The 15,967-nt window shown below is 38.0% G+C and overlaps 1 protein-coding gene across 2 annotated transcripts in view; it reads left to right on the forward strand.

Moving 5' to 3' along the window:
* TNNI3K (TNNI3 interacting kinase) overlaps positions 1-15,967 on the forward strand; it is a 300,692-nt gene that overhangs the window by 197,134 nt on the left and 87,591 nt on the right. For both annotated transcript variants that reach the window (XM_087866002.1, XM_045802016.2), the window contains 3 exons: positions 7,467-7,519; positions 7,841-7,893; positions 11,975-12,107. In XM_087866002.1, coding sequence (XP_087722128.1) covers positions 7,467-7,519; positions 7,841-7,893; positions 11,975-12,107 — 239 coding nt within the window. The remainder of the gene's footprint in view (positions 1-7,466; positions 7,520-7,840; positions 7,894-11,974; positions 12,108-15,967) is intronic.

The raw sequence follows: 15,967 nt of genomic DNA on the forward strand, positions 1-15,967 counted from the left end.
CTTGGGGGCTCACTTTTCTGGCAGAAAAAACAACAACAACAAAATTTTCTGGTTATGGCGGGAGCTCTGAACAGTTTATGTTGGGCCCAAAGGTACAAAGATGTCCAGAATATTAGGTGGAGGCTTTATTAGGCTATGAAGCAAAGTACATGATTTCTGATGTTACCGTACAATTGTTAACCAGGTTTCTTTGTACAGCCTGAATTGTGAGGGACCTTCAAGTGGTTGCTGAGGGTTCAATAACCACATAACATACATAATAAGGAAATATCAACAAGGTCTCTGAACCTAAATCTGTTGTTTCCATTGTCTGGGGCTCAAACCCAGGCTCCCCAGCAGTCACCCCTCATGAAGATATTTTTTTTTTACCTGTTTTTGTTCCTTATGATGTAAGAAGCAGAGATAAAGAGATAAAATCAGAGGAAGAAAAATGTAAAAAAGAAGGAGGAGGAGGAGGAGGAGAAGGAGAAGAAGAAGAAAGGAAGGCAGGCAGGCAGGAAGGAAGGAAGGAAAGAAGGAAGGAAGGAAGGAAGGAAGAAAGGGAGAGAGAGAGAATACATCTGTGACTGCAAGGAAATGATCTACATGACTTGGAAGTATTTTTTTAGGAAGGGGTACAAAGCTCCAAAGTGAGTAGAGGTGAGTTTTACTGCATTTCAAGGATCTAGGAAGCACCTTACATTATACTTGAAACAAATTGAAAGCAGCTCAGGGTATGGGGGTTACATATTGAGAAGTAGAGAGCCACATTTAGTTTGGTAGTGGCAAAGGTTTAAGAAGGGTTTTTATGGGGAGCTTAATAGGAAAGAACAGTGTAGTTGCCTCTGCTGAAAGTCAAGAAGGTGGTACTCCCCAGAGGGAGGAGGTCTGGAGCAGAAAGAGAGTTCTGGGCCATCAAGTAGCACCAACCAAGAAAATGTGGCAGCAGGCAGATCCAGGACTCCTCAGCATCAGGTCTGAATGATTGCTTGTCAGGCAGATGTGTTTGTAAACTAATGACTTTCACAGTGTGATGAGATGCAAAATGAAGCCTAATTGCTTCCACTGATTTAACCCTTGGAATGCTTCCAGGCATGCCGATAGCCATGTGTCTTTAATCATGTAAGTTAATCACCTTCAGGCATTTATCAGAAAACAGTGGCTTATAGCAAGTCTGGGGAGCATTGCTGTTGCATTATTAGGTTTACACTTCTGAGGCTGTCATCTCTTCAAATAAGGACACTGAGAGGTTGGCCATGGTGCCCTTAAACTAGTGTTTGTTAGTAGCAACTGACACAGGCAATTACATGGCTCTGTAATTCAGGGGAAAAAAAGAATTAATATTTATGTGGTTTTTTTAAGTGACTTAAAAAAACCCTTAATGGTAGCAGAGTGAGAGTAGCAAGTCACCTTGATCCTTCTAAGGCCATCATGAACTTCAGTCTGGCTCTGGAAGAAAGTCAGAATTGGAAAATGGTCTAATAATCAGGCCAGTCTGATTAATAGTGACAATTAGTATTGGACGATAGTGCATAACCAACTGATTATGAATCATTTGAGCACTTTAGGTAAATTTTCAATATAGGCAATTAAAATGAAAAGACTCATGATGCTTACATAATGACTTCATTAAATTAACTCAGTTCTGAGGTTGGAGTAAAAAAAAAAATGTCATAAAGAACCAGCAGAATTTAACTTCCATTCACTTTTCTTTAAAAGAAAACTAGAGAAAAAACTTAAAAGATATAAATACACACACCACATTGAAAACAGCTTATTCTTTTCTGAAAGTGAACTGTGTTACTATAGAAGAAAGAACTGAAGGTCAGAGCATGGATTGTATTAGCATTGGATGAAGTAAATCTTGCCTTCAGTTATATTTTGTATTCTGCTAAGTGCATGCATTGTTAAGGTTACAAGAACTTTATTGTGGAGTCATCTGTAAGGGACAGACATTTCAAAGAGATAAATAGTCAGTTCTGTTACATAAACAATTGACCCAAATCATTTGCTTCATGATAAAAGACAAAGCTGGAGCTTTGCAGTATCAGTGCAGTCAGGGGAACAAAGATTCCTTAGGTGAAATGCGTCATTCAATCAAAGCAGCAATAGTTTTATAGAATTAGACAATGGGAATGGAAAGAGAAGAGACTCTCTAGAGCTAAGAGTGAGTTGAAGTACTCCACAGTGAAGTCAGTTTCTCCTGTGGGTTTTGATTCAGAAATTACTGTAAGAATGAAGGACTTGTTGACGTTTATCTCTCAAACTTTCTTGTATGGTTACCAAACCTACTGCTATCTGGAGAGTATTCTTCAGCAGCATGTCACCCTTAAAGATGTTTCCAGAGAGTTTAAGCAGCAAGTGTGTGTGTGTGTGTGTGTGTGTGTGTGCACTGCTTATGTGTGTATATGTCTATATTACAACATCTGTTCTCCATCGTCCTCTTTCCTTCCACTGTAACCTATCTCTCCTCATCTCCTGCCCCTCATTTCTCCATCCCTTTCCCCCAGATGGTAGGACTTGGGCTGAAGTGCTAGTTCAGTCTATTACTGACAGGTTTATTTATTTATCAAATTCAAATCCAAAGGGTCTGACTCACAGGGCTATTTCCACCAAATGTTATGTGCATGAAGATGCTCGGTAAAGCATCATGTGTAACAGAAAACTGCCTTCCCCAGAATTTTATATAAAAGCAAACAGATAAAAATGAACCTCCCAGGTGCTCTCCTGGGGAAGAAAAAGTCTTAGAATTCCCATCACCTTGTTTCCATTCACTTTTCTAATCCTGATGACTTTCTTTATGTGCCTAGCTGGATTCCCAGGTTAGATCGCAAGCTTCCCATTCTCAGGGACTGCGCTTCATTCAACGGCGTATAGCATAGTAACCACACTCTAGAAGGGAAGAAGGTTAGTCTTTGCCTGCTGGGTCTTGGTGGATCAGAGGTGTATTAGATTTATTTCCATGTAGCTTTTTGACTTCATTCTCATTACCTTATAGTCATACATTGAATACAGAAATTTTTAGCACTAGTTGGCAGGTCATTCTTCACTCAAGCATAGTTTCTGGAATTTCTGTCTAGACATCAAGCTGGATGAGTCCTGGCTCCTCAGGGCCTATCTGGATGATGTGGGAGTCAGCTTCTCCTAAAAAAGGCAAACTCTGGAGCCTGAGAATTGAATGCTGCCTCCACTTCGTACTAGCTGTGATACTGGCCATCTTATGTAACCACTGTGATCCTCGGTTATCCATCCATAGAATAGTTATGCTAATACCAACCACATAGTGGCTCCATGAGGAGTGGAAAAATCACGAAAACACCAGTGCTTGCCCGCAGGAGGCTCTCACGCAATATTGACTTCCTTTTTTCTTTACTGCTTCCCATCTCTGTTACTGCCTCACAATTTTCACTATTCTCACTCCTCTCAAAACTTGCCATTCAGGACAAACCTCAGTAATAAACTCTTGAAGTTATGACTAGTAGTAATTGTGCCATTTCTATTGTTTTAGCTGACTTCAGCTCTGAGCTCATCCCCTTCCCTAGGTATCCTCAACCCTGATGCTGATGACATGACTCTGACCCACCACGGGGACCACCACAAAGCCTTAGTGCTGTCACCGATTAGCACAGATTCTCTCAGCTTCACCGCTGCCTATCTCTCTCCATCTGTTTTACTCCAGATAGGAACGATGACTCAGCACTAACTAAAAATTGAATGGCTGGGTCTCAGAGGTGCTTCTAAAAGTTAGTTTCCATTGTTACTGAGTGTTTAGAGAAGGAGTGGACAAATCCAAATGACTATCTTGAAGTAAATAGAAAATTTCCTATTTTGTTCCAGGACTTCCTGAGGTTCTCCAGTATTATTTTCATAGCATCCTTCTTGACATTTGGTCCCAGTCGCTGCTATGAACTCAGATCGCCTTGTGTTCCTAAATTGTCACTTCATCCTTTCTTTTGTGTAATTTGTTATTGTTTGTTAAGAACACAAGAGTTCATGTTCATTTCGGTTTGATAAAAATAATAGTTATTTGTCTGGTGAGTCCAATCTTGCCAAGCACAACATTGACCTTAGTCAAGTTTCTTAGCCTCCCACTTCAGCCACTACCCTTTTCATAAAAATGCATACGATTTTTAGTAAGACAATCCTTTCTAACTGGATATGTTATTGCCTTGTGCTTACGAACTCCAAACTAGAAAACTTGAAATGTTATGAAAGGATGATCCTTGGCTTTCTGTTCCCTTTAGTCCTCTATATCTAAGCTACGTAGCTTATCCCAAAATCTAGACACCCTTTTTCAGATGTTTTGATGGATTCACCCTATTTTGTTTATTTTTCACTCTTTTTACTTTTGTCCTTCTGTACCCAGGGCCTAAAATTGTTTTTGAATATTAATCTCTCTGCTTTCAGAGCATTGCACCCTATGCATAAAAATGTGCTATCTCCATGAATCAGGCCTAGCACTCCCTTCCTGGCTTTCATCTTTACTTGTAATAATCCAAGACCACCTCCACTCAGATTTCCTCCATTATCCTGCAACATGTACTCCAATTTAGTAAGTATATTTTTCCTATAATTCCTGATAGAAACTATAGGCATCCCCAACTCTTGGCCTTTCTAAGATCATTGCCCAACTTAGACTTCTTTTCTCTCTTCATCTTCTGCCCAATTTCCTCCTCACAACAACATCAGCTCACAAACTCTTTGCCTGTCTTGTTCACCACTGCATCCCAGCATATAGAAAATCTCTTGGTACATGACCAGCATTCAGCCAATTTATATTTATAGTCTTACAGACTTTCCCTCAAGTCCCACTTCAAAAATAATTTCCTTTTTTAACCTACACTATTTTCTTTGAATTCTTACATAACCCACATTCATCTTTATTTTTATCGGCTGATTTTAAGTTCCTGGAAGATGAAATTCATAACTTGCCTCTCTCAGAGTATCTTGAGATAATGTGAGGAAAGTAAATATCATGCTTGGGGGAAAGGTCCATAACCTAACACAAGAATGATTCATAAAATGCATTTCTCACCTACTGTTTGCCAGTCGCTATTCCAAGATCTGAGAGAGCGGCCTTCATGAACTAGAGTCTATGTCTTCACTGTTACTAGTTATGTGTGTAATCTCCATTGATACACTTGAGTTCGCTGAGCTTTGGACTCTTCTAGGAACTAAGAGGGTTATACTAAGTTCTAATGTCTCTTCTAATTGTAGGATTCTGTGAATTCTAAATATTTATCAGGAGATTGATGAGTAGTATTCAAAAAGTACTCATTACTGTCTATTTTCTATTTCTTTTAATTTATTTGTTCAACAAATGTTTATTGAATACTCCTATGTAATGTGTGTGCTAAAAACACCAGACGTACAGCAATGAGCATAATCCATCTATCTTGAAATACCCTGCTTCTCATTCCATGATGCACTTGGTGACCCAGTGACCAAACTCACTTAAATTTCTTTGATAAAAGAGTAAAATTTTGCTAACCCCTCTACCCAACTCCAGCTAGCTGGTATAATCATTCTTAATAACATAAGATATTTACTTTGGAAGAAATTTAAGCAAACAAATAAATATTCTGTACAGATGTAACTTATCTGGGGGCTTCTCAAGATCCATGGTTTTAAGCTATTGCCTGGATGACTTCTATTACAGAAAAAGTGAATGTTTAACTAGTAGTTCTGGGAGCCTTTCCCTATATAGAACTAGAGCAGCAGCTCCATTTACAAATCTGTTTTACTTGTTGAGATTATACTCCTAAATTTTTTTAATAACCCCTGTTCTAGGTAACTAACTGAAATTAAAATAAAATAACAGAATGCTATACATATAAATGTACGATGATTGGGGAATCCATGCTCAGTATGTGTTTTAATGATATCTCTAAAATGTGACACCCATTATCCTTTGATAGATCAAGGGATTGTGGTATTGAAACTCCCATAAATCCTTCAAAGAATCTAGTGGTACAACATTAGATGCATTTTTCTTGTTGTACTTGAACGTCCAGGGAGCTCCTGATGCTATCAAGTTCTTTATCATCATAGTCATCTCATCACACGTAGCAACTGATAAATTTGTAGTTAAAGAGAGCATTTTGGGGTTTTGTTTTGACATCTTTGATTACTTCTACACTGGGTTTTTCCAAGCAAAGTGACTTTAAACATATTCTAGATTTTTGGTCATTGAAAAGAGGATTAAGTCTATATCACAGAAATAAAATTCATTAATGATGCTAAGGTATTTCAAAAGTAACTTTCTTATAAAGTTTCAGTCACCACCAGAAAGCATTTATGTAAAGGATTCACTATCTTATTCAGGACTTATTCAGAACTAGAAAATAGGGGCGCCTGGGTGGCACAGCGGTTAAGCGTCTGCCTTCGGCTCAGGGCGTGATCCCGGCGTGATGGGATCGAGCCCCACATCAGGCTCTTCCACTATGAGCCTGCTTCTTCCTCTCCCACTCCCCCTGCTTGTGTTCCCTCTCTTGCTGGCTGTCTCTATCTCTGTCGAATAAATAAATAAAATCTTTAAAAAAAAAAAAAAAAAAAAGAACTAGAAAATAATAGTGTTTTCCTTATATTGATGAAAAAGCCAAACAGTTAAGGATAGAGCCAATAAAATAAATACGGTATAGCCTATGGACACTAAAAGAAATCCAGTGGAGGATCTCCTAATACTAAAATGACTCCTTTATAAGCCAAATGTGAAATGAGCATGAAGAAAGGCATTCAGTAAGAAACACTCAGAGATAATCTTGATCATGAAATGCTTGTCTGTAAGGTATCCCACAACTCATTTCACCAACGTGTGGGAGGAACGACCTCTTTTTGGGCTTTCCCAGCCTTGATTTACTTTTTGAAAAGGAAGGATATTCTTAATCTAGCTTGAATTATGGTTTGGAAAGACTCTAATGACATTTATACCTTTTCCTCCCTATGACCTTAAAAAATGGTTTAGCTAGTGTCAGGCTTAAAAACACTCCTTCTCCCTGGAACTGTATCTAGAAGATACTGGCCAAGACATTTTCCACAAAGGGTCCTTTTACTGTGTTCATGTTGGGCTCTGACTTGAACTGTCCTATGCCTCGGGTTCCAGCAAGCTTGTTCCCTTGCTCTGACTCTCATCTACTCACAGATGCCTTTGACCCTGTCTGTTGCAATTGTATTAGCAACTGAACCTCAAGATTTGAAAAACTAATCTTCAGCTAGTGGGACTTTTTGACAAGATTAGAAGATCTACCCAAAGTTGGATACTTTGTATAGTTTCAAAGTTGGATATAAAATGATTTTGTAAATATTCCTTTTGAATTAGCAAAATTAAGAAAATCAGTCCCACTAACCTAAGATCTCTGGTCATCGTTTACAGCTTCTTTATCATCTGGGTAAACAAATATCATCCTCTTCCTTAAGGCACCAGATTCAGAAATAGTAAAGTTTACTCAAAGTTGTTTTTTGTTTTGTTTTGTTTTGTTTTTTTATAGTCACAATATTCTTCTCTGTGAGGACGGGCATGCTGTGGTGGCAGATTTTGGAGGTGAGATTTCCATGAATAATAACCGAAATGACATCAGTCTATTTCTTCATTCCTAGTTGGTACCTAATATTGTATGATGAATCTGAAAATGGATTGCACACTGACAGCTATACTTGTCTAAGTCGTTCAAATTTCAGTGACCCTGAATCTTAAAAGTATATCATTTCTTTTCAGTTTTTCCTCTTTGATATCCCCAGCTAAAAGAAAGGAAGTGAGCATTTAAATAAGAGGTTTCTTGGGGTTTCAAAATTTTAGCTGTGATTTTGACCTTGTTTTTAAAGATATTTCCTTTGACATGAATTCGTTTTCTCTCTCCCTCAGAATCAAGATTTCTACAGTCTCTGGACGAAGACAACATGACAAAACAACCTGGGGTTTGCTGCTGCTTGCATTCCCTATAATTATGAAACAATTAAAATGTGTAAACTCAGCATGAGACAAAGTGAGATGAGAGCAGCTTTAACTGAAAGCATTGTCATTGTCCCAGGGGCAGGATAATGTTTTATGTTTTTATTTTCAGTAAGCCCTCAAAAGAACTTTTTCAAGGCTCTACCAGAAAAATAGATTAGATATATATTTGGGAAAGATGATGGGCAAAATAATACAGAGTTTGTTACAAATATAACTGAAAAAAGTATATGGCAAGCATGGTTAATTGGCTTTCGTTTTTAGATCTTTTTATGAAGCAGTGGAGTGAACATTTAATCAGTAACTAACTATAGAATTTGTAGTTAACCAGCATCTATTAACAACTTTTTTTCTACTTTAGCATTATAAGGCAATATGTCACATAACCAAGCATTAATGTTTAAGTAAAATGTAAGTTATATACGTTATAACATCTGAAGCAAGCATAATTGTACTCAAAATATCTGCCATTAAATTCATTACCTGCTCTCTCCTTTGCTCCCCCCACACCCCCAAAAAGTAACTTCTCTTTCTAGACTACCTGTGTTATTTAATTACCCAAGTTTGGGGTAATTTTCCATTCCTTCCTTCCCTGCTTCCACTGACTTTACTCACTTTGTTCGCATGCTTGTTTTAACCTCTCATTTTCCACGTCAGTTCAGGTCTTCATCATCTCTTTTCTGAACTAGAAGTAGGGTTTTAACTCCAGTACGCTCTTCCTGTTCATTCTCTGCAGCATCAGCTAAGTGCTGGGTATGGACAATTCACCTCCTCCTATAAACCATCAAAGATGGCCACTACCCGGGGCACCTGGGTGGCTCAGGCAGTTAAGCATCCGACTCTTGATTTCAGCTCAGGTCATAATCTCAGGGTCCCAGAATCAAGCCCCCAGTTGTGCTCCTTGCTCAGTGGGGAGTCTGCTTGGATACCCTCTCTCCTTCTTCCTCTGCCCCAGCCCCATGCACACATGCTTGCTTGCTCTCACTCTCTCTCAAATAAATAAATCTTAAAAAAAAAAAAAAAAAAAAAGATGCCCACTACCCACAGGCCAAAATCCAACTTCATTGCCTGACAGCCTCCTGTCCTCCCAGGTCTGGCTCAGGGCCCCTCTGTGACCTCTTCTCCCACAGCAAGTTCTTTCAAGTCCCCCGTACCCCAGCACACAAGCCTCCTGGTCATTCCCCAAACATGCCATTCACCTTCATATTCCTGTGACACTGCTAGTGTGGTTTTCTCTGCCTGGATAGCCCTCCACTCCACCCCACCTAAAAGGAGTCTACTCATCTTGCAAGGCCCAGGAAATTTTACCCATTTTAAGTGCCTTCCCTTCCATTACATCCTCCCCAACATTTGATGCCTCCTCCCCATGCACTTTTCTGTCTGTGCTTTTGTGCATTTTGCACTGCTAATTTAAACTCTTATTCATTCAGTCTACAAACTTTTATTGAGGGCCTACCGTGTATCAGCCATTGTGCAAAGGGCCAGAAATGCAAAATGTAAAGAAAAGCTTAGTCCTTGATCTCAAGGAGCTCATTTTCTAATAGGGAAAACATGGTAATAAGCAGATAGATTGAAAGCAGTTTGGAAATTCAGTGGTAAATAAGGTGTGACAAAGCATCATGGGAGCTCAGGTGGGATGAATGGGAGTAAATTAGGTGTAGCGAAAACAGAAAGGAGTGGCAGGTAGAATGAACAACAGTATGAGCAAAGTCATAGTGGAGAACAAGAAATATCAGACTTCATGGGGGAACTTCAAATAGGTTGGCATTGTTGGCATGCACTGTGTGAGGAAGAGAGAGTGAGAGATGAGTTAGAGAGGAAGGCAGGAACCACATAATGGACCATGTTGTATTGTAAGTAGGATTATGCATGCTGGTTTCCCCAGTTAGATTTCACTCATTCATCCAACAAATATTTATGGACTACTTACTAGATGCCAGACTTTCTTCTAGGAACTGGGGATATTACAGTGAATAAATTAATTTTCTTATTCCTATGGAGCTAATATTCTACTAGAAAGAGAGAGACACTGAGCAGATTAACAGAATATCTATTGGTGGTGATAAGTGTTATGAACTAAAAACAAAGCACAACATATGAATGGAGAGTAGTAGTAGGGGTGCCATTTAGGGCAAGAGAGAAAGATAACATTTGATGAGAGACCTGACCGCCAGTCATCCATGTGTGGGGAGGGGCAATACAGAGGGAACAATAAGTGCAAAGGCCCTGAGGCAGGAAAATTCTCTGTGTGTTCAAGAATAGAATGACTAGAGTGGAGTGAGCAAGAGGAGAGTGGTAAGATATGAGGTAAGGGAGGTAGGAAGAATGAGTCCTCTTTTTGACAGGACACACAGACCTGGGACATAGAGATAGCTTAATCAGTGGTTGTCAACCCCGGCTACACATTGGAATCACTTCAGAAACTCGTTTAGAAAGTATGCCACTTGAATCTAACCCCCAGAAATGCTGATTTCTTTGGCCTGGGGTTAATCTTGGGTACCTGTATCTTTAAAAAAATTTCCTCAGGAGACTCTAAAATGCATCCAGAGTGGCTAAATAAACTTTTGTTGAAAGAAATTGAATTGAATGTCACCAACAGCAAGTAATTTTTTTTTATCCTACCAGTGTAGTCTTCAAGCACAGCACTACTCTAGATTTATTTTGAAGGCTATTTTGTGTCTTACTAGTTATGTGGCCTTGTGTAAGTTGGCTGATTACTCTATTGCTCCCCTGTGGAAAAATGGGCACATTGTATGCCTGCTTCCACTTACGCAATGTTGTGACACAATGTATCATCTGCTACATAAGTGGAGGCTATTTGGAGTGTGAAAGCTCGTGGGGAAGAATTGCATATAAGCACCATAATCAGAATAGAGATATTCTTGGAATGCTGTAATTACGCACGATTTCAAAATAAGGTAGACACTTCAAAAGAATTAGCAGCAGCCAGCTCTGCATAGAATTTCAGGAAGAGCAATAAAAGAATACTGGTATCCTTCAGTGGAAATACAAAGAAAGAAGGTGTTTGGCGAAGTTCATTTATAAGGTTATGGATCGTGAGGTTTTAGAGCTGGAAGGGCTTGCCTCCTCTGTTTTACCCTTGAGGAATCTGAGGTCCAGGAAGCATATGAGATTTGTCCAGAGCTGCCCAAACAGGCAGTGGTACAGCTAGAACTGGAAGTTTCATCTCCTGACTCGAAACTTAGTGCTCTTTCCCCTAAACCACAAATAAACCAAAATTATGCATTTGCATCCCAGAATGGAAACTTATATTTAAAACCAAAAAAATACATAACTGCAAGTGAGAAGAATGTAAATAATGCCATCCAAACATGAATATAAAACTTTGTACAGAGAAAATTATAACATTTTCTAGATTTTGTTCCTGGGATATTTATTGCACAAACCGCATTCAGAAATAACACAACTGGGCAAACAAAGGAGATGTGACAGACGTGATCCTGCCAGTAAGATATCTGCTTTATAGGAATATTCTGGCCACTCCCCTAAGGTCCTTTCTCTCCTCAGTCATGAAGGCACTATTTATGTGTCTAATTTAGTGACTTCCTAAATTACAACCTGAAGATCTAAAGGAGGAAAGGTGCCTCCCACAGTGTGTGATTCACCCCCAGGGAGGCATAGAGCTCTTGGATGAATCGTGATTGGCTATTCAGAAGCTTGTATGGCTTCTAGGGGTAAGATGCTCAGAAGTAAACAGAAAATGCTGCTGCCGCATCATCATTTTATAAGATGCAGGGCTACTTGATGATTAATATTGTTGGAATATTTTTGGAAGAATTATGACTCTCATGATCTTCCAATGATTTACAAAATGCAATTTGTAAAAATGAGCAACAATAGTAAACCTGCTATTTATGTATAAACACACCAGTTTATTGCACAGTATAGGGCAATCAATGTTATTTTATGTGTATATCTTTTGAGAGCAATGGGAGAACACTTAAATCCTTACTAAGAAAAACACTGTTCTACAATGGAATAAGTAAACACTTGGTGAGTGACTTGTGGATGTTTCTGGACACACAGAACCTCCGCTGGATGGCTCCTGAGGTGTTCACGCAGTGCACACGCTACACCATCAAAGCTGACGTCTTCAGCTACGCTCTGTGTCTGTGGGAACTTCTCACCGGTGAAATTCCATTCGCTCATCTTAAGCCAGGTAAGGCATCCTGCAAAGTGTCTCTGTTTTTCAGAGTTCTATGCATTTTCATGACTTCAAGAAACACTTTTTTCTAAAAATTATTACTCTTGGTGGGTTGGCAAGATGAGAATTAAGTAAACAATTTCAATTTGGTTTTTTGTTTTGTTTTGTTTCGTTTTCTTTTTAAAGATCCTATTTATTTATTTATTTATTTATTTATTTATTTATTTATTTATCTGAGAGACAGAGAGAGAGCAAAAGAGAAAGAGCACAGCAGTGGGGAGAGGGACGCAAGGTTCAATCCCAGGACCCTGAGACCATGACTGAGTGAAAGGCAGACGTTTAACTGACTGAGCCACCCAGGCACCCCTCAATATGTTTTAAAGCATGTGCCAAATCCAGAAAACTTAATGACCTGTGTGATTTTTAGACACAGGCACACAGAAGCGTAGGTATATTTTATTAAAGTTTAAGGCGTTGATTTATCTGTGGTTAATAAAACAAGCAAATAAATGACTATGGTCAGATGGCTGGTGGGTGCAAATAATGTGGACATTGTAATACTTATTTTTTGAGATTAGATTCTAGATGCTCCTTTTTACTGTGTATATAAGGGTGAGCTGAAAGTAGCAACACATAAAAATAACCTATAAGGACTGTTTTCTGCTTGTCTCACATTATAGAAGAGAATTGCTTTTCCTAGTAATTTTGTATTACATAAATGGATACCTTCCAAAAATGGGGCTTTGTGAGTAGGAGCCTAATTTTTGGTGATAATATACATTATACTCTGTGTACATGTAGACTGTAAAGGTACAGAATCTAATCACATGAAAAATATACACATACATGAAGTTTAAGGTAAATTTTATTTGCATCTGTCTCTTCTTTTTATTTAAGCTGCTTTTATGTCTTGTCACTCCATTTACTTATTTGTATTCACCATTAGACTGGAAATTTGCCCCCAACAATCACTCATCTGATTTATGTCTTTATAGGTTTGCCTTTTCCAGAATGTCCTAAAAATGGAATCATGTTGTTGATTTTCAATAATTCATTCTTTTTTTGTTCCTGAGTAATATTCCATTGTGTGGATGTATCTCAATTTAATTATGCATTGACGAGTTGATGATTATTTGAATTATTCTCATTTTTGGCCTACTGTGAATAAGATAACTAAAACCATTCAGGTCTTTGTGTGGATGGTTTTATTACTTTTGAATAAATATGTAAGAGATGATTACCAGATCTTATGATAAGAGTTTTTCTAAGGTGTCTGTACCATTATGGATTCCCACCAGCAGTGGATTAGAATTCCAGTTGCTACACACCCTTACCAGGACTTTTTTTTAAAGCCTGTTTAAAATAAAATATTAGCCATTTAGGTAGGTATGTAATGGTATATCATTGTAGGGTTATTTTATATTTCTCTACCAACTAATGATGTTGATAATCTTTTCACATGCTTATGTGTGTTCATACCGCTTTCTTTGGTAAAGTGTTTGTTCAGATTGCCTTATTATTTACTTGTAAGAGTTCTTAGATTCTAGGTAAAAGTCTTTCATCTACTATGCGTTTTGAAAGTATTTTTCTCTAGTCTGTGGCTTGCCTTTTCATAGTCTTGAAAGCAGTTTTTAATTTCAATGATGTATACCTTATCAGACTTTTAAATCACATTTTTTTTGTATCCTTTCTAAAATACGGTTGCATCACTGAGGCCACAAAGATTTCATCCTATGTTTTCTTATAGAACTCTTAAAGGTTTAGGTTTTATATTTATAAAATCTATTTGTGTTCTTTTTTTTTTTTTTTTTTTTTGTAATGGCACAGGTATGAGCTTTTGTTATTCTTTTGTTAATTTGTTTTTTGGGAGCCTGGGTGGCTCAGTCAGTTAAGCATCTGCCTTCGGCTTAGGTCATGATCTCAGGGTCCTGGGATGGAGCCCTGTGTCATATTGGGCTCCCTTCTCAGCCCTCTCTCTGCAGCTCCCCCTCCTTGGGCTCTCTGTCTCTCTCTCTCCCTCTCTCAAATAAATAAATAAAATCTTTTAAAAAATTCTTCGTAAAAAAATTTGTTTTTTAAAATGGATGTTTAATTTTCCAGCATGATTTGTTGAAAAAAACTTTCCTATCTCCATTAAATTATTTTGGTACTTTGTCAAAAATCAATTCACCATATATGTGTATTTATTTTTGGACTCTGTTCCGTTGATATATGTCTACCCTTACACTAATACCATATTATATTGAAAGGTTACAGTTAAGTCTTGAAATCAGGTTATATGAATCCTTCAACTATGTTCTTCTTTATAAAAACTGCTTTGGCTCTTCTAGGCTTTTTGCTTTTCTATGTAAATTTTTTAAATCAACTTATTTCTACCAAAAAAAAAAAAAGAGCCCACTGGAATTTTGGGTAGATTACACTGAGTTTCTAGATCAATATGGGAAGAACTGACAACTTAAGCATACTGAATCTGCCAATCAGTCCACATGGTATAGCCTTCCCTTCAGTTAGGTCTTCTGTAATTTCTGTCATAAGTGTGACTGTAGTTTGTGGCATAAACCTTGCACATTTTTTTAGACTTATCTCTATGCATTTTGTGTTTGATACTATTATACATGTTGTATTTTAAAATTTCAATGTCCAGTGGTTCTTTGCTAGAAGAGAGATATAATTAATTTTTAAACATCAACCTAGTTTACTCTACAAAGTTGTTAAATTCACTTACTCATTCAAGTAGCTTTTTTCTACATTCTTTGAGATTTTCCACATAGATGATTTTGTGGTCTGTTAATAAAACTTTCTTTTCAATCTGTATGTGCTTTTATATCTTTTTCTTGTCTTCTTGCACAAGCAAAGACTGATGAACAAAAATGAACAAAAAACAGAAGTGATGAGATATATACCTCAAATCTATCTCCTTCTCAAAATTTCACCCACCAACATGCTAGTCAAAGCTGCTGTCTTTGTCACTATAACTCCTGCAATAGCCATTTGACTTCTTTCCCTTCATTCTGCCGCCCTTCCTCTCCACTCCTTATAGAGCTACTGGAATGGTGTTTAAAAAACATAAAACCAATTATGTTACTATTGCTTAAAATCATCCAATGGCTTCCTGTGTCCTTAGGATTAAATCTCAAAGTTATTAACAGGCCCTACACCACTCTACGTGTTTCTGTACTTCCAACCTTGCTCAGATCATTTCATGTCCTGTGCTCCAGCCACTGTCGCCATCTTTTGCTTCCTTCAGTGTGTCCCATTTCTTCTGGCCCTTTTATAAACTTTTCCTCTGGAAATGCAGTTGGTGATGACTCCACAAAGATTACTGTGAGGATCAGATGAAATGATATTTGTGACGGAACTTTGTAAACTGAACACTCTCTGCAACTGTTAAGATGAGAGATGAGGGCAAAGTGTAACTAACACAAGATCAGGACCTCCTAGAATGCTATATTCGTGTGGCACTCGTCTCCAGAAAGCCCATATAAAAACTCCAGTCATCCTTGACTTCTCTTTCTTCTTTTGCTTTTTCCTCCTGTTCTTCCTTTCTTGTTCTCATTCATTTCCTTATTTTTAGTCCTACTTTCTAAATATCTCCTGAATCTTTCCACTTATCTTCCTCTCCACTGCTACTTCCTTATTTTGCATAGAATTCTGCATGGTATCTTAAATGGTGTCCTCATCTCCAGGTTTTCTCATCATCTTCTTTTCACCAGTTGCCATACTATAGCTAGGTTTAGCTTTCTGAAAACTCAAGTTAGATCATCTGGCCTCCGGTATTTAAAATCTCCAATGTTTTCCCTTTGCTCTTAAGATAAAAACAAAGTTTCTTGAAACAGTCTACAAAGCCTCACACTCATACATTCCTTCTTTCCTCC

Source organism: Ursus americanus, chromosome 12 (assembly GCF_024610735.1).
Source record: "Ursus americanus isolate L20-20 chromosome 12, mUrsAme1.1.p, whole genome shotgun sequence".
NCBI classification, from domain to species: Eukaryota; Metazoa; Chordata; class Mammalia; order Carnivora; family Ursidae; genus Ursus; species Ursus americanus.